Source organism: Arvicola amphibius, chromosome 3 (assembly GCF_903992535.2).
Source record: "Arvicola amphibius chromosome 3, mArvAmp1.2, whole genome shotgun sequence".
Classification (NCBI taxonomy): Eukaryota; Metazoa; Chordata; class Mammalia; order Rodentia; family Cricetidae; genus Arvicola; species Arvicola amphibius.
The window spans coordinates 53,560,758-53,579,940 of NC_052049.1; the positions used below are offsets into that span (position 1 = coordinate 53,560,758).

A 19,183-nucleotide genomic window follows, 5' to 3' on the forward strand; every position below is an offset into this window, starting at 1 on the left:
ACATACATTTTAAGTAGTTGTGATGGTCCTACAAAGAGGTTCATTAAAAAAGGAAAACTGGGGCCTGAAAGAGATGGTTCACTAGCTAAGAGCACTGATCTTCACAAGGCCCAGTTTGATAGCCACCTCCCAAATGGTGGCTCACAATCATTTGTAACTTGAGTCCCAGGTGATCTGGTCCTCTCTCCTGGCTTCCAAGGACATTGCACACACTTGGTGCACAGATATACACACAACAACCAATGAAAACATTTCTTAAAAATGGAAAACTGAACTTTCTTTCAAGATGAATTCTGTTGCAGCTGGAAGTTGAACAGTGAACTGGGGTTAGTGATGGTTGTCTGCAGACCGGGTGCGGACGGGCCGCCGTGGGTCTTCACGGGACAGTGATGGCTGTCTGCAGATCGGGTGTGGACGGGCCGCCGTGGGTCTTCACGGGACAGTGATGGCTGTCTGCAGACGGGTGCGGACGGGCCGCCGTGGGTCTTCACGGGACAGTGATGGCTGTCTGCAGACGGGTGCGGACGGGCCGCCGTGGGTCTTCACGGGACAGTGATGGCTGTCTGCAGACGGGTGCGGACGGGCCGCCGTGGGTCTTCATGGGACAGTGATGGCTGTCTGCAGACGGGTGCGGACGGGCCGCCGTGGGTCTTCACGGAACAGTGATGGCTGTCTGCAGACGGGTGCGGACGGGCCGCCGTGGGTCTTCACATGCGTGCCCCCTTTAGGTTAGGTGTTAGTCTGCTGTGGACAGGAAGGTGGTATGAAGAGTGACGTTCTCCCCTTCTCTTTTAAAGGAGTGACAGTTCCTTCAGGTTCTTTGTCTTCTTCTTCGTGTATATTTGTCAGTTTGCTGTCCATGTTCTCCAGGCCGCAGGATTTCATAACTGGGGAAACTGGTGAGTTATTTACTACTGTGCAGTTGCTAATTTAAAATTTGTGTAACAAATTTGGTGTCCTAGTGAGTTAAACATAGAAAAATCAGATTGGCAAAAGCAAACACAGAAAAACAAAAGTACTTTTAAAAATCAATTTGAAAACATTCTAAAACATAACTTTGGAAAAGCTATTCTCTTCAAAGATTGTGTTCCCATTTTAAAAAATCATCACATTTGGTATCTGTTTTAAATAAAATGTGTGCACAGTGCGCACTGGGAGGAGTTGTGTAGAGGAGACCAAAGAGATGAGAAGGCGGCAGGGTCAGTTCTGGAGAGAAGCGCTTCAAGAATCTGAAGAGCCAAGGCAGCACGCCTTTAATCCCAGCACTCGGGAGGCAGAGGCAGGCGGATCTCTGTGAGTTCGAGGCCAGCCTGGTCTACAAGAGCTAGTTCCAGGACAGGCTCCAAAGCTACAGAGAAGCCCTGTCTTGAAAAAAACAAAACAAAACAAAAAACCAAAAAACAAGAAAAAGAATCTAAAGGAAAAGTGTTCAAGTTATGTGTAAAGCATTGTTTTCCACACATCCACGCACACAGATACTTGTGTTTGCACATGCTTGAGAGTGAGTGTATGTACAGGCACACACACTGTCCAACAGTGAAATCATTCTCACCATGGTAGGATGCTCCCTCGGGAAGTAGAAGACATCTGGGGTTTGGACTAGAAGGTAATACAGACCTATATAGTTTTCTTTCTCCATGGAGGGAACATCCCGCCTGAGATAGTGGGTAGAAGAGGATGTGTCTTTAAAATCCTCGCCTCTCCAGTCTTTCCTTGTGTGACCTGCCTTCCTTCCAGCTTCTGCACGCACAGGGACGCACAGGCACCCGTGGTACTGCTGTTTGCCATGTGTCCATTAACTGTAGTTGCAGTGAGCATAGAACTAGGTGTGTGAGCACTTGGATTAGTGCACTGCCTCTGATGGCAGTGGCTGCTAACAGACCGCTCCTGGCAGATGCACTAACAGAGACTGGAACTGGTTGTTAACTTAGTTCTTGGGAAAGCTGTTTTTATTATTATTTTAGATAGTGGCTAATCTGGCATGTGAAAGAGAGGAAATGCTTTAAATGTTTTAAAAATGCACTGCTCTAATGGTGTATGTATACATACATACATACATACACACATACATACATACACACACACAATTCTTTAGAAGTTGAAATAATTTTACCAGCTTCTTAATATAAACATAGGAAGGGATGTAAAGTTGAATGTAGCAGTCTGTGCCTACATACCACAGAGTCTACTAATGGGGACAAATACTGTTTTCAGCTGCACCTTACATAATTTGGGTATTTTTAATTAAAATGAAGGTAATTGTAGATAGTCCTGTGGTAAGACTGTAGAGAGTTCCCAGGCATCCTTCACCCAGTGTCCCCAATAGTATAAAATACAGTAGAATATAAAAACAAGGACCTTGACATTGACAGAACATTTCTGTCACTGAAAGATTCATGTTGCTTTTTGCATGGCCACACTTACTGCTCTTCTCCCCACTCCTTCACCCTGGGCTTCTACTAAGCTATTTGTCACTTCTATTATTCTGCCATTGTAAGATTGTTATATAAATGGAATCATGTAGTCTACAAATACTGGCTTTCCCCTCAGCTACATGTAGCCCTTATTTCTTTTAATTCTTTATTTTTTAAGATTTTATGTATTTTAAAATTTTATGTGTGTGAATGTTTGCCTGAGTCTGTGTCTCTGCATCATGTGCATGCAGTGCCCCTGGAGGCCAGAAGAGGGCATCAGACTCTTGAGATTGGAGTTAACGTGGAATACCCATGAAAGTGCTGGGAATTGATCGCAAGCTCTCTGGGAGAAAAACCAGTGCTCTTGATCACTGAGCTGTCTCTCAAACACCATCTTTTTATTCTTGAGCAATATTCCATGATACAGATAAACCACAGTTTGCTCAACCACCCATTAGTTGAAGGATGCCTGACTTGTTTCTGTTTGGAAGCTATTAGAAATAAAACCACCATGAGCATTTTGTGCCAGGCTTTCATGGGCACATAGTTTTTATTTCTGTGATTAACGCTATATTTATAATTTGTTAATTCATTTAGAAATCATGTATTAAGTTTTTAAAAGAAATTAACAAACTTTCTAGAGTGGATGTGCTATTTTATATTCACTCCAGCAGTTGTAAGCGATTTGGCCTTCATGTCCTTCTTGGGGCTCAGGAGTGTGGTTTGCCGGTGAGTCCAGGCTGATACTTCTCAGGTGTGTGACCTGGCCCTGAAGGTCGTCCCTTATCTGTGGAATAAGCAGTGTCCTACGGGAGCCCGAGAAAGTGACCTCATGAAAGCTGCCCTGTGTCCCTGTTGTTGTTTTGAGAGGCACATTAACTCATTTCCCTAATATCATTTTCCTGTCCCACAGCGGTTGGATTTCTTCCCTTACTGGGCTCAACAAGAACATCCCGGTCGGAATCATGATGATCGTCATCGCGGCTCTGTTCACGGCCTCTGCGGTTGTCTCGCTCGTCATGTTTAAGAAGGTGGGTGGGGCCTGGGCTCTGGGCCAGCGGAACCTGCTCGCTGCTGGGCTTCTGCTGCTCGCTCTCCAGAGATTAGGATTTATGGTTAGATAGAAACACAGTTAAACATTTATCATATTTTAAGATTCACATAAAAAATGAAAACATCCCTGATCTGAAAATTCAGAACCCAAAATACTCAACAATAAGAAACTTTTTGAGCATGGACTTGGTATTTTTTTTTTTAATTTTCTATATTAGGAAAATTCCTTACCTGACCTCACAGGAGAGATTATAGTTACAGAAGGCAAACACATTAAAATATTGTATAAACTACACAGAGGTATATGTATACAGTATGTATTAAAAATGAGCTTCACATTAGACTTGAGTCTCATCCAAGGGTGTCTCGTGACAAGCGTGCAGTGTTCAGAACAGACACCTCGGTGGTGCCCAGCACTGCAGACGAAGCTCCTGCGTGTGCCCTTTTAAATATGGTCATAAGAAGAGCCTCGGGTTCAGTTGTAAAATGGGGACTTTATGGGCCTCTTTTTAATATGAAGCTTATTAGCTTGATGAATAAATATGAATAATATTATTGTACCAAGTAGATATTTTGTCCATATTTAAAATTTAAAGGCACTAAATTATTTAATCCTTAGATTTCCTTCTTTTTGTCTTTTTAAAATTATTATTTAATTGAAATTTTACATATCAATCCCAGTTCCCACACCCTTCTCTCTTCCCTGTCCCTCCACCTTCCCCCCTCCACTCCCCACCCGCTCCTCAGAGAGGGTAAAAACTTAGATTTCTTTCACCATTTTCTTTATACTGCCTGGTAGTTTCAGAACATGTACAGTAATACTTATTGAAATAACTTTGGGTCAGGCAGTGGCTTTTAATTCCAGCACCAGGGAGGCAGAGGCAGGTAGATCTCTATGAGTTCAAGGCTAGCCTGGTCTACAGAGGTAGTTCCAGAACAGCCAAGGCTACAGAGAGAAGCCCTGTCTTGAACAACCAAAAAGAGAAAAGAAAGGAAAAGAAAAATAACTGCTTTGGTCAGTCTACTGAAGAGTGCTTTGCACTTGATGTCTGCTTCTTGTCTGCTTGGGTCCCACTCTCCCAGGAGCCTGTTCGGGCTTGGCTCATCCCCTCTGTCCCAGTTCCTGGTTTTGCTGCCACTTTTTCTCTTAGAACCACACACAGGGACCACTGAAACTTGGTTCTATGCAGTCCTAACTCCTCTAGCCTTTTTATTGCCATCCTGCACCACTGCGGTCTCGGTCACACAAGAGTTTCCCCAGGCCTCTGTGATCAGGTCCTGCCGGGGCTGCGCACTCCCTGTTTCTCTGTCAGGCAGTGAAGGTCGGTTGTGAATACTCTGCCCTGATTTGTGTACAGCTCTCTTAGGCATTTCGTCTCCGTCTTCCTTTCCATCTTCAACACATGAACGGCTGACCAGGAAGAGAGAATTTCACAGCTTACAGGGGTACATGATGGCGTATCCATTTTATATCAGTGAAGCTGTTTATAAAGACACTCCTAGAGCATACACCTGGGCCTGAGACGGGGGAGGAGCTGTAGGCTGTTTCCATGACTTCTGAAGGTGTCCTGTCGGCTGTCTGTTTCCATGACTTCTGAAGGTGTCCTGTCGGCTGTCTGTTTCCATGACTTCTGAAGGTGTCCTGTCGGCTGTCTGTTTCCATGACTTCTGAAGGTGTCTTGTCTTTTATTGCACTTTTGGTTGCCTTTTGAGGACAACGACATGTTTTTGCTGTTGTTGTTTGTTTTTTTTTTCTGTCTTTTACTTTCATTCCTAACCTCTGACGATCTGGAAAGTTTTTATGGTTCACCCACTCCTCCCTGTCTTCGGCTCATTTGGTATGCTCTCTGCATTAATCTAATGACAGCAGCAGCAGCCGTGGTGCCACAGCCTGCCATTTGGAGAACGCTGTGTGGACGGGCTGAGGAGTGGGTCTGGTGGGAAGGGCTTGTATTCTCTTCAGACGGTTCTGCCTGTTATTTCCTCTCAGTTTGCTATGCTGTGCTTTGTTGGGGAATGTTATTTTCAGGCGTGTGACTTTTGTTTGTGCAGCATGTGAAGCTGTGTTACTGTGCTTGTTTAAAGCCCTGATGTCCTAATAAAGAGCTGAACGGCCAGTAGTGAGGCAGGAGCCAGGGTAGGCGGGGCTGGCAGGCAGAGGAGAAACAGAAGGAGCACCCAGAATGAGGAGAGCAAGGAGCAGAGGACGTCAGGGGCCAGCCACCCAGTCAGTCACAGCGTAAGAAAGAAGGTAAGATATACAGAAGTAAGAAAGATAAAAGCCCAGAGGGAAAGGGTAGATGGGCTAATTTAAGATAAGGAAAGCTGGCTAGAAACAAGCTAAGGCTGGGCATACATAACTAAGAACAAGCCACTGTGTGGGATTTATTTGGGAACTGGGTGGCGGGCCAAAAGAGAAACGTCACACAGTAACGCGTGTTCACCTTTTTGCCGCTTGAAGCCTAGCAGTGCTTTTGAAGCCTTTGCTCAGACTCTCCTGCTCAATCTTTCTTGTTACCTCCATGTGTCTGAGGGCGTTCTTTGTTTTCTGTGGAGCTTAGGGTTTTTACTGTTCTCTGTAGGATCTCATGGGCCTAGGGTATATGGGAGTATTAGGCTCTATGGTTCACATGATGTCCAGTTTGGTAAGCCTCACCAAATAAGAGGACCAGGGAACTGGCTTTGCACATGCAACTCATCTGGAAATGAATGCCTTGCCTTACCGCTATGCCCCAAACAGGGTTCTCTAACCACCTGGTTCAGTGTCTTTGCTCACACCAGGGACCTGTGTGCTTTCATCCGTATCCTCGCCCCGAACAGTAACAGGCGTGATTAGTGTGTGGTGGGCGTGGAAATGCTTTTTGGGTGAAAGAGGAAATGGAGTAATGACTTTCACACTTGGTGTGAGGATAAAATGAGTGTAAACAGCAAGAATCCTCCACAACTAATATAGTTTTTATTTTTTAATCTTGACCTCTTTAATATTGAGAGTTGATTTAGGGTTTACTTTTTTTGTTGTTTTGTTTGTTTTTTGTTTTTTTTTAGTCCATCAGAGAAGCAGAGCAGAATGAGGAGACTGATGGCATGTGTAGTCGTGAGGGTTGCTGAAGTGAGTCCACATGTGTAGGACAAGCTCTTAGAAGGGGTTTGAGTTTGCTTTTTCATCGCCACAATAAGCACCATGATCAAAGCAGCTCGGGGAAGAAGGGGCTTATTTCAGACTGCACTTCCAAATCACAGTCCACCACTGAGGGAAATACCTTCATCTGGGCTGAGGATTGGTAGTTATGGCCTAGCCTCATCAACGCCTCTCTCTAGAGAGAATGCCTTTATTGTCTCAGGTGTATAAGAACGCCTATGCCTCTGCTGCGTCCACCAAGTGCTGGGACTGTAGGTGTGCATGGGCCACTCAGTGTTTAGCCAGGGCTTCATGCTCTCTAGGCAAGCGCTTACTATTGGGGTAGGTTGTCTAAAACAAGAAATGCACGGTTTACAGTCTTAAGAGAGGCTTCATGGTAGTCTGTGCATTTCTTTCTTGTAAAGCCAGCTCTCAAGTGTATACCAGTGCCAAGCACTATGCCATGCATGAGCCCCTTGGTTCACATTGTAGTGTAAGAGAAAAAACAAAGAGAATGTACCATAGTCCAGTCATTCCATAACTGTCACAGAAGGAAGTATAGGGAGCTAGGAAATGCACAGCAAAGTTTTGGGAGTCTAGTTTTGTTTTTATTTTAGTGTTTGGCTTTGAAAATTAAATTCTTGCTGTATAATCTAAGTTAGCCTCAATCTCTGGGTTTATTTTATTTTATTTTTTTAATGAGGATTTTTTTTTTTTTTTTTTTTTGGTTTTTCGAGACAGGGTTTCCCTGTAGTTTCTAGAGCCTGTCCTGGAACTAGCTCTTGTAGACCAGGCTGGCCTCGAACTCAGAGATCCGCCTGCCTTTTCAATCTCTGGGTTTAAAGCCATACTACTGCCTCCCAGCCTCAGGGTAGCTGGGAATACAAACGCTAGTATACCAAGATAAAGCCTTAGCTGAGATATAATGATGACTCCCTATCATTACAATTGTCTACATAAGGGAATAAGAAAGAGGGGGGGAAGCAGTTGTGAGAATACAATGTGGCAAATTCAAGGGTTTAAAAAGGTCTAGCATGGACGGGGAGCAAGCTGATGCCTAGGGTGAGGCAGAGAGAATGCTAGGGATCCGTGGTGGAGGATAGAGATGAGCTTGAACACATCAGTATCCTTAGGATCCTAGGGATCCGTGGTGGAGGATAGAGATGAGCTTGAACACATCAGTATCCTTTAGGATCCTAGGGATCCGTGGTGGAGGAGAGAGATGAGCTTGAACACATCAGTATCCTTAGGGCCTTGAAAACTAGGAGATCTTGTTAAAAAGTTTTGATCTTCTCCCCAAAGTGGTGGCTCCCAAAAGAAGGAGCAGAGTAATTGGGTTGATGTGACGTGTTGGGAGAGTTGTGTAGAAGTAGATCAGGATCTGTGGGCTAGGGTGTAGGACTTAAAATAAGATAGGAAGCCAATAGAGATGGTAGCCTGAGTTAAGTCCCTCCATAATGAGAAGGTTAGGGCTCATTCTGTTTGGACTCTACTCAAGGATATGTTCTAGGGGATGGGCCATTTAGGACGGATAGGTTTGGGGCTGGTGAGATGGCTCAGTGGGTAAAGGTGCTTACTGCCGAGCCCAGCCACCTGTGTCTGACCCCGGGACCCATCCATGTCCCCCAACATGCACAAGATGAAATGAAAAGAGCAGGTTGAGGTCAAAGTTTTATGGGGGAGTTGGAAGTAGTAGTAGACATACATATGAATAAGCATGGTAGACTTCTAGACAGACAAGTAGAAGAAGCAAAGAAATTCAGACTGGGCATTTTAGCTTCCTGGGGTGAGTGAAGCCCAAGAGAATGCATGAGCATAGAGCCAGAAGAGGGTCAAGGGCAGAACTCTCCAGAACTCTCCAGTACGAGAAAAATAGGAGGCAGGGCATGGAGGGAGCACTCATTCCACAGAGACTGTGTCGACAGTCACGCACCTGCTCTGAACTCGACGCAGGCATTCCTTTCCCTGTGTTTTGCTGTTTTCCACGAGGGGTTAGTTGCATATGGAGCTCATATTCACCTGCCAGGCATTCAAAATAAATGTTTATTTCCCAAATAAGATAAAAGTATTTATCAGCATTATGTGCATATTCTGATGTTTTAGTTAATTTTTGAATCCATTAATAGTTGACTTTTATGTGTTCACCATCAGTTGGTGCTGTCTAATTCTTATGAAGTGAGGAGCTCAGACAAATGATTTTCTGTATGATGTTCAGGAGTGTAATAAGTGGCAATATAAACTAAATTATAATTTGAATCAAACAGCAATCCTCATATTGTTTCTAACTATGACGTAAAGTGAGATCTGAGAACAACTGATTCTTCAACACTGATTTAAAAACTAATAAAAATTATCAAAAAGAAATAACCAGAAAACAAACGAAAGCCCCTGTTGGAGTATGCAGCCCTAGTTTATTACCACTAGGGGTCAGGCTCTTCCTGGACGGAGCATGCCCTCAGAAGGTCTGTACGTGGGTCCAGATTAGATCAGTGCCTTTGCCAGCCTTGTCCTCCCTTCATTCCTTTTGATGAGAATGAGTGTGCTGTTGAGAACTCGTTTTCGTTCTGAAATCTTACACAATTAGAGCTGGTTGTTGTTGTTGGATGTTCATTGTGCCTTGGTTTCTGCCACGGTGGTGTTTCTTAGTCCAGATTTGGAGTGTTGAGAGAATTATCTCCTGAACTGCTTCATGGGCAGAAACCCTTAGCTTTCACAGGTAGGTTTGATTTTTCCATCAATTGTTTGTTTGTTTCTTCTTCTATTTTTTCCTTATATTTTCAAGTCAGAGTTTCTCTGTGTATCCTTAGCTGTTCTAGAACTCACACTGTAGACCAGGGTGGCCCTGAACTGAGATCTGCCTGGCTCTGCCTCCCTAGTGCTGGGATCAAAGTTGTGTGCCACCACCACCTGACACTGTCAATTGCTTCTGATTGTGTTCTATGCTCTGTTTCTACAATGGACTGTAGAAAGCACTGGAGAGTGTTTCAGGGCTACAGTGGTAGATGTTCTAACGGAGTCTGTTAGGAAGACACGAAGGAGTTGCAGAGTATGTAGAACCTTCAGACATTGCCCTTCCTTATCTGCTGAACTAGTGAGAATTACTTACTGTTGAAGTGACAGATAGACAGTACACAATTTGTATTCTTTTGGGAACCTGGTTACCATTATCTTTTCTATGGAATCTGGGAACTTGTTCATAAATATTCATGTCCATATTAATATGCTAGTTACTAATGACTTTGCATTTCAAAAGAATTTTTGAAGTTATTTCATTTTAAAGACCAAGTTTATTTTAAAAAATGAAGTTTATCTAAGTACTTCAATTTTTAAAAAACTTACTGAAATATCTGATCTTCAGATGTTCTTTTCATTTGTGGGGAGTGTGGAGTTGGAAGCACATGATTCAGAACAGTGATGACTAAGTCCTGCTAACTTGTTAAGTTGGGGTTTTAGAGCAAATGTTCCCTGGCGATGCTCTATTGTGTATGAAAAGGGAGTCTCGGTATCCTAAGGTGCAGCTGCTGTCTTTGAGAGCACTATGCTGCCGTTAACTCACTCGGTTCATCTCTTTGCTTCTTTTCTTCTCCCACTCACACTGCGAGATGGTGAGGTTCCCTTCAGGCAGCCGGCAGCTCCTATGTAGATTACCATTTACCTGTCACATTGATTTCCACCTCCACAGGTACATGGACTGTATCGCACAACAGGTGCTAGCTTTGAGAAGGCCCAGCAAGAGTTTGCAACGGGAGTGATGTCCAACAAAACTGTCCAGACTGCGGCTGCAAATGCAGCTTCAACTGCAGCAACCAGTGCGGCACAGAACGCCTTCAAGGGTAACCAGATGTAGAGCGCCTCTCCGCAGTGCGCTGTTACCATGGGACTGTATTTTTCTCCAGTTACTGTATTCTACAGATATTTCTATGTTGGAAACACACAGTACACACAGCATGGGTATTTCCTATTCACGTGTGCATGGTCTAAAACCAGAGAAACTTCCTCATCTTATTTCTTTGCCTAATAGTTTCTTAATATTTCCACGCCCCTCACAGAAGAAAACTCTCATCTGCTAAATAAATATTCTCCATATTTTTGGGGGATGGTGTTCTCAGATCATTTCCGTGGTGACACACTGAAATGAGTGTGTGACTTAAGATTTAAAGGGCACTCGATACCAACCACAGTAGTTCTCCCAGGAGTCAGTAGAGAGGAGGATTAGACATTGGAAATGAAACCATGTTTGTTTCTTTTTCTCTATATTAATATTGCAGGAACGAGGCCAGCAAAGACTTGGGTGTTTTTAAATTGGCTTTCTTTCTGAAGTTCAGTCACAGTGAAGAGCCCGTGTGCTTTGTAGTAGATAATGTATATTTTATCTCTTATTTTATTTTTAGACTAGTTGATATTTTGATAACAACCTCTGATCTTGCATGGGTACCATGTCTCTTGAGTGAAACGAATTAGTATTTTGGGTTCTGTACTGCTTATAGTGGTAGGAGCTGGGGCTCTTTATAGAATCAGAAATGGTTTTCTGTAATAGTTTCTTTTAAGTAAAAATTTACTGGAGTATAAAGATTTTAATATAATGTGCAGTGCATTATCCAAAAGAGAAGGTAGTGAATTGGTGCAATAGAATATAGTGATAATTCCTTTACCCCTCTTAGTTTTCTGTAGAATTTTACTGTATGGAAACTTTGGTATATTCTTCTGGCTAATCTTCTTAATTGAACTGGGATTATGTTTGGCAGCTTTGTGTGTGTGTGTGTGTGTGTGTGTGAGAGAGAGAGAGAGAGAGAGAGAGAGAGAGAGAGAGAGAGAGAGAGAGAGAGAGAGGAGAGAGATTTTGGCACAGGTATTAAAGACTAGCCTAACCCTTGAATAAAAAGAACATACAGTATTTAAGGGATTTCTATTTGAGCCTCTCACTCTTAGTTGCATTAAAAAATAAAAGACCCAGCCCTTCTAATATACTTGATTTCTTAATGTATCTGCCATTTACTTTCTGAGACAGACTAAATATGTATAAAGCATCACACAAAGCAGGAAAGTACAAGTATAGTTAAATGTGTTAATTATTCATATAATCATATTGACATTGTTACGTGCAGCACAAGCCGATGTGAGTTCAGACTTTTAATCATTTTTAATAATGATTAAATGTCTCAAAAACATTTATAAGTCATACTACCTTATTTTGGAAGTCTTACTAGTTTTAGATTGCAGAATGATAGGTTGTGATTCATCCAAGTTGATTTTAAGCAAGGATGGGTTGCCGAGACAGGCTAACTTTTAAAAATGGGCTTAAATGATTGAGACACTATTCTTTTCCCCAAAGCTGGAGTCAGGGAGTTTCATGTTGGCTGGGGCACAGTTCGTGGGCTACATGTAGAAGGCTCACATATCCACCCACATGGGCTACATTAGATTTGCTTGGAAATTTACTGAGTATTGGAGATACTTCTTTTATTTGTCTCTGAAGTACAAATGAAAGACACATCATGTTTAAAAAATACTTTCCTTCAAAAATGGAAACGTTCCTCATTATTAAGTGGCAAAGAATAGATAGTTATAACATACTGTGTTTTTGTGTATGAACATTGTTGTTCATTGAACTGTTGTTCAATTCAGTTGTTGGGTTCATACAAGTTTGAAAGAGATTATGTTGTTTGAAACCACACAGGAGCATTGAAGTGTTGGTGGTGTCTGCGGCTGGGTCATGTGCAAAAGCATCTTGAAACCCTGCTTTACTATTCTCTCAACAACAACGGTAATAGTGCATCTTTGCGGAAAGACGGCTAGTGTTTCTATTTAATACCTGCACCACAGTCATGAAATGAGCTTTGTGTAGACCAGGCATCCTTGTGACTTTTCAGTTTTCGATATTAAATGGTGGCTGTTTTATTTAAACTGGGGTCTGAACACTGGGAAATCACTGTTTGGAGATTTGTGGCGTGGGCTTGGTTTATTTCCTAGGGGTGTTTGTGTGCTTTGTTGGTGAGCAACACTGCGCTGCCCTCGTGGCAACTGTCACGGTTCTGTGTAAATGCCCTCATGTGTCCCTCTTATGTTGCATGTTTTCAGTGGTTTGGAAGTTTTGTATATTTATTGTATTAATGCAGAGTGTCATAAAATAAAATAATGTTTACTGGATGTTTGTTTGCATAATTTTAAACACTGTTAGCAATGGAGAGGCAGAAATTATACTTACAGCTTTAATATAGATATTTCAATTTGGTTTTTTAAAAGAAATTTTATTTTTATTATGTGCATTGGTGTTCTGCCTGCATGTATGTCTGTGTGAGGGTGTCAGATCTCTTGAAACTGGAGTTAGGAGGAGGAAGAGAAACTGTCTCAGGTCTAAGGCAAAACTCTATGTGAGCTGCTATGTGGGTGCTGGGAATTGAACCTGGGTCTTCTGGAAGAGGAGCTGGTGCTCTTAACTGCTGAGTCAGCTATCCAGCCCCCTCACATTTGATTTTTAAACCAATCTTTGTACCATTTTATTACGTGTTAAACACACTATAAAAGATTTAGTTTAAAACCCTCATCAACACAAATTGGCAATTTTTCCATTGCATTAGACCTCTATAGGTTGTTGAATGTGAGCTTTACCACATTAAATATGATGACTATTTAGAAGTTCATTAGCTTTTGGGCCTAGAATTTTCTTCATGGGCTCAAATGGTGCCTGTCCCAGGACTGTGTTGATCTGCTAATGGCTGTGCTCCTGCCTGATTCGTACTCATTGCTGCTGTTCCGCCCTGATGCGCTTTCTACTTTGTACACTGCATTTCTCACCTAGTGACTAAAGGCGATGTAAAGTTTAACCCAAAGTCATGTTCACATGTTAAATTAAAATAAGAAACACTATTTTCCATTTAAAAAGTGAGTTTGTATTTTTAGTTTACTAGAAGCTTATTTCTGTAATCTTTGTGGATGTGGTTTGTACTTTTAGTTGTTAATTCCTGCTAATCCAGTATGGACAGGTACCCCTGATATAGATAGTACTCCCTGCATTGCTTTCTAAAACACTGACATTAATGTCTGATTCTCTGTCTTCTTAGTCATATTTGTGCTTATATTACACAGTTTATCACATTTGGGACCCACTTTTTCTGTGTTCCCTTCCATTTTCCCTTAAGGGAAATTCTCAAAGGGACCTGTGATTCCATGTGACTGAGCCCTTTGGAGATGAGTGGGTGATTAATTCAAAATAACTGGGATGGCTCATTAGATCATATTTTGGTAAGATTTTCAAACATAAATTATAGTAGAATAATAGGTTTTAAAATACTGGATCTGTTTTAAATTTTTTATATATTTAGATTAGCATGTAAATGTTTTTTATTTTTTACAAATATTCTTTATTAGACTAGTAAATTGTACTTCCATGATTAGAAAAATTAGAATAGTTCTATAAGAAATTTTGGATATATTTACAAAACAACATGCATGTTGTGTTGGTAAGTTTTGAAACCTTATTTCAGACTTTTTCAGTTTCTAGGGAGCTAGACGCCTTCTGTGAAAGCATGCTGTGCCAGCATCACCACTAAATCTGCCGAGTGCTAGGTCATTTCTTCTTTATCATCATTTATGCCTGGCAATGCCTAAGCAAGCATGGGCAGCCCATTTGTGGCGGTTATCCAGTTGTTCCTGTCCTGGGCAGTTCTAGATTCTTGTATTATTGTCATACCCAAGGTTCCACTGTCTTCCTTTATGATGTCCAACATTTGGGGGGGGAGGGAGGGGCCTCCCTCTTCACCCTATCCCGTGCCCTCCACCAAGCAGTGCAGTCTTGGGGATCTGCTGTCATTCGTTCTCATAACGTGGCTGAAGTATCTCAGTCGCCGTTGCCGTACCCTGTAGTTTACTTCCTTCTGTAGGTGGGGATGTCTCTTATGTCATCATTGCACGGCCTATCTCTTCGTGTGACGCCTAGAACCCTCCTGAGACACGCCATCCCAAACACATTCAGCCGCTGTTCTGAGGAGCGTCTCATTGTCCAGGTTTTGGAGTTGTAAAGAAGGCAGCTCGAGACAAGTGTCTCATATACTTGTAATTTTGTTGGCGTTATGTCTCTGGCTGACCAAACCTTTCCTAGTGCCTGGAATGCGGCCATCGCTATCCCTATCCGCATCCGCATCTTGACGTGACGTCTGAAATGGTTCCCTCCTTTGTACTGAGGTTTTCCCTCAGATAGACAGAGTTGACTGTTTGCTTGAGGTTCTGGTTCTTTATTACAATGTTAAAATCCTTGTGCGCCCTTCCCATGTGTTGTTTACTTTCATACCAAGGTTTTCATTGACTTCCACTTCGGTGGAAGTATGGAAAGCTAGAGGTACATATCACAATTCAGAGATTCTTGGGAAATTTCCCCTTCCCATAGACTTTGTATTTACCATTTAGCTCTGTGGTTTGGGTAGGACAAAGCCTCCACCTGCAGAGTTTCCACTAGAGGGGTTGGTGCTTTCTGATGGGATGCGGGGCCATCAGGAGGCAATGCAGGGAGCAGTACAGTTTGTGTTTCTCCCAGTTGTGCTTTTCTTTTAAAAAGCTCGATATTTCTGGGTTTACCATGACTTCCTGGTATAGTGAGATATTCCTCATGCTAAAGCCTATCTCATCCCTCCACCAAGGAGAGTTAGCAAAGAGTTCATTTTCTTATAATGCTAGTAGTCCATATTTTTATAAAGTCATTCTGCATTCAAACAGCTTTTTATTTTATTTTATTTTCAGCTTTTTTTTTTAAAAGAATCCTTCCTGCAGGCTTTATTTTTGAGCCCTAGTTATTTGAATATAATATAATTCTGGGATTCCTCAATTGCTATTTTTTTTTTCGTTTTGCAATTCTCAAAACGAATGATGGTTGAAGGTATTGTGATTATTGCCATGCGTTGGATCCAGGTGTTTGGGTCCAAGAGAAAAGCAACTAAAACCACTGCCCCTATTTCATCACGGTTATTTTTCCAGCAGTATCCCAGCCTCCTACACAGAGAGTGAACCATGTGGACACGCACACACATCCTTAAAATCGTTTCCCCAGTGTGAGAGCCACACACACATCCTGGCTAAAGAACACTTGGGAAATGGAGAAAGTGACAAATGGGGAGACAAACAAGCCTCCCTCCCATTACTCAGGGACACCTCTGCTGGTGTCTTGTGCTTCCCTCCAGTCTTTTTCTGCGTGTATGTAGTTCACGGAATAAAGCGGTATAATGAATACATGTTCTCAAATTTCCCCTTATTTAGTATTACAACATACTGACTCAATAACTATAAAAGTAACACGTAAAGTTTGTTGTTGGTGGTGTTGTTTCTCTGTGTAAGAATAACAGTGCATTCTCTGCATTTATAAAGGAACCTTCTCCCTCCCTGGAAGCTGTAAGGTAAAGATGATTAGAGAGAGTGGTGGCACACTCCTTTAATCCCATAATCCTAGAACTCAAGGCAGTAGGCAGGTAGATCTCTGAGTTCAAGGCCAGCCTGGTCTGTAGAGCAAGTTCCAGGACAACCAGGCTACACAGAGAAACCTTGTCTCAAAAAAAAAAAAAAAAAAAAAAAAAAAAAAAAAAAAAAAAAAAAAGGAAAAGAAGGAAAGAAAGAAACAAACATTGGCCTTAAGTAGCCAATCTAATTTCTAATTCTACAGTAAGCAAAATTTGATCATTTTGATAACAGGTTATACTACCTACCCTTCACCAAGTGTGACTTCTAAAATCACACCATTGAGCCATTGAGGAGCCAGAGAGCCGGAGGATCTCTGTGAGTTCAAGGCCAGACTGGTCTACATAGAAAGTTCCAGGACGTCCAGGGCTACATAGAGACCTGTCCAAATAAAGGTAAACAAAATAAATTCCAAGTGTTTGGAAAGACAGGATTTTCTTGCTTTTCTTGCCATATTGAAGATTTAGAAGAGATTATACTAAGTGCTTTTTATAAATTCCTTAATCCTTGCACCAAATCTATGATGTAGTTGCTAATTGTCACCATTTCTATAGAGGATTAAGAAATTCCCACAAGGTAACAGGAGTAAAGGTGGTGAAGGTCTGAGGAAGGACAGACGCCAGATCCTCCACCTTCGTCTGTCCAGCCAGGGATTGCTTCTCCCCAGCCTGAGTTCCCTCTCGCCCTTCCACATTTCTGGTAACCGTGTCCATCTTTAGAAACAGTGGACCTTAGGAAAAGGATCATTACCCAAGACAAAAAAATAGCACTGTTTTTGGCATCCCTTGACCAAAGCTCCCACTTCAATGAAGAGGCAAATTCCTGCTTCCTGTTCTTAGCAGTGTGTTGGGCTAAGTGGTCTTTGACATTTGTGTTTGGAGAAGTTGAGGACAAATCCTTAAGTATTAGGTTACTTACGCTTATGTGATCCTAACGGTATCTTTCCTTGGCTACGAGATAATCTATCAGTTGGGCCTCCCATCACTAAGATATGATGGAAGCAGTCCAAGGTTGCTGTTTGTTTTGCCACTGTCATGGATCTGAGGAATTGCTGGTGTCTGTTTTCAATGTTGATCTGAATTATGATTAGTACATTAAAGTATGTGTCTTCAAATGTGAAGATTTGCTAGGCTCCTGTGAGGGAGGAGGGAGTGGCTGATGTCACTTGTGTGTTCCAGAGTGTGGCAGCATGCTCAGCTGGCCTTTCCCTCGTCCTTCCATGAGGAAGGAAATGTAGCTCAGACATTTGGTGTCAGACCTGTACTTGATCCTTGGTTTTGCACTTCCTAGCTTTCTAACCTGGGCAGAGAACTAACTAAAGTTACACTAATGGCAGGTACCTGTGTATAAAGACTATCACAACTCAGTGTTCACCACAGCATGTGCACAATAATCAAAGCTGGCTCTCCTGCTTCATGTGTGCTTGGGATTCCCAGTCCCAGCTACATACAAGTAGCCTCTGGTGCCATCCTTTGTCCCTGATTCTTCTGGCCTCTCCATCCACACTAAAGGCCTGCAGTTATCCTGGACGGCTCTCCATCCCCTCCTGCTTCTGATGGTCCCCTGCTGTCCACGCTTTCCTTCCATGCCCAGTTCATCCCATGTCTTTCCTCTCAACTGCTGTCGTTTGCCTCTGCTTTTCTGTAAGAAATGAGGAAACTGGAGGTTTCTTCCAAATACTGGCACTTGGAGGATTGCTTGCCTATAGATTGTTGGCTCTTTTAGAATGTCTGTCAAACGCAAAAAAGCTGCTAATGGCCACATGTTATTTGATTGATTCTCCTTTCCACGTGGTTTGAAGTTTCCTACTTCCTCTATTTGTGCTTTTATCTGTATCCTTTGTACATACCTAAGCAAAATTAGCAGTTCATGTCTTGAATAGATTCTGTAGAAGTCTTAAGGTTAAGGATAGGAGCTGGAAGGAAGATGATGATGGGGCAGAAGGGGAGAGGAAGCTGGAAGGAAGAAGATGGGGCAGAAGGGGAAGCCACACAAATGACTAAAGTGCTGAGACAGACTCTGCTCTCAGTGCTCTCCGCAATAGTAATGCTTGCTGTTGGGCTTTACCATTCGTGCTGACTGTCCCAAAGGAGCTGAGTTATTTGAAACAATGTCCGTCCACACACAGGAATGTCCAGGGTAATAAAGACTTTATGGGGCCCTACCAGAGGAAGCTGAATGTGTTTTCCAGGAGATCTAGTAGCAACACTTCCCTGTTGGTGAGAAGACTCAGTGGATAAGAGTGCTTTCTATGTCAGCAAGGGGGACCTGTTTGAATCTCCATATAAAAACTGCACATAAATGCGCGTGCGCACAGGCACACACATAACACACAGACTGAATAGCAAGCACAAGGGACCATGTCCCAGTGTTTGCTCAGACTGAAGTCCCAGTGCTCTCTGCAGGTTTACTTTTGAGTACAAGATAGTAACACCTGAAGAGGCACAGGAAAAGCTCGTTTTCCTGGGATTATCCAGATGATTTGTCTTAAAACCATTTCTCCTCCAGTGGTTGGGGCCCTAACCTTTAACTTTGACTTAAACAGTTGGAAACCTGGTGGCGGTCGTTTCTGCTCAGCAATAGAGCATGCACGTGCCCTCCGTCCGGCTGCTAGCAGTGAGGTTAGCTTGTGTCCCTGGGAAGGTGCAGGGTTGGATGAGTTTATGGAAATGGTGTTTAGTTAGCATCATCGAGTTTATAGACCAAAAGCCCAGGTTTCCTAACTTCTTGGTCAGGGTCCACTCTAGGGAATGTGGATGTAGAAGGCTCCGTAACTTTTCCTTTAGGTATTTTTTTTTTTTTTGAGAGGAGAAAGGAGAAGATACACCTTCTGGTTAGCAAATGCTCTAAAGCATTTTCATGTCTCACAGTTTTAAATTTAAGATGCCTATGATTGTGTTGGTACTTCTTCAAGTAAGAAATTAAAGGCAACCCATGCAAGGTTAAGAATCAGCAGTAGAAAATGCCTGGATATTTTCTCTGATGTCTATGTATCTTTACATTTTGTCTTTACATTTTGTCTGATTGATATTTTTGATCAAATTGTGTGCACTGAATTGAAGCCAACATAGTCAAATTTGAAAGACTGAGTTTGCAAAATCTGATTTAATTCAGATCTCAAGGGGGAAAGGGAGAACACTGAAATCCTATGTACAGA

The 19,183-nt window shown here is 42.4% G+C and overlaps 1 protein-coding gene across 3 annotated transcripts in view; it reads left to right on the forward strand.

The window, feature by feature from the left end:
• Scamp1 (secretory carrier membrane protein 1) overlaps positions 1-12,732 on the forward strand; it is a 96,091-nt gene extending 83,359 nt beyond the window's left edge. For all 3 annotated transcript variants that reach the window (XM_038323315.1, XM_042054786.1, XM_038323314.1), the window contains 3 exons: positions 798-899; positions 3,328-3,445; positions 10,268-12,732. In XM_038323315.1, the coding sequence (XP_038179243.1) occupies positions 798-899; positions 3,328-3,445; positions 10,268-10,432 (385 nt within the window). In that variant the 3' untranslated portion in view covers positions 10,433-12,732. The remainder of the gene's footprint in view (positions 1-797; positions 900-3,327; positions 3,446-10,267) is intronic.
• Positions 12,733-19,183: the final 6,451 nt, after the last annotated feature.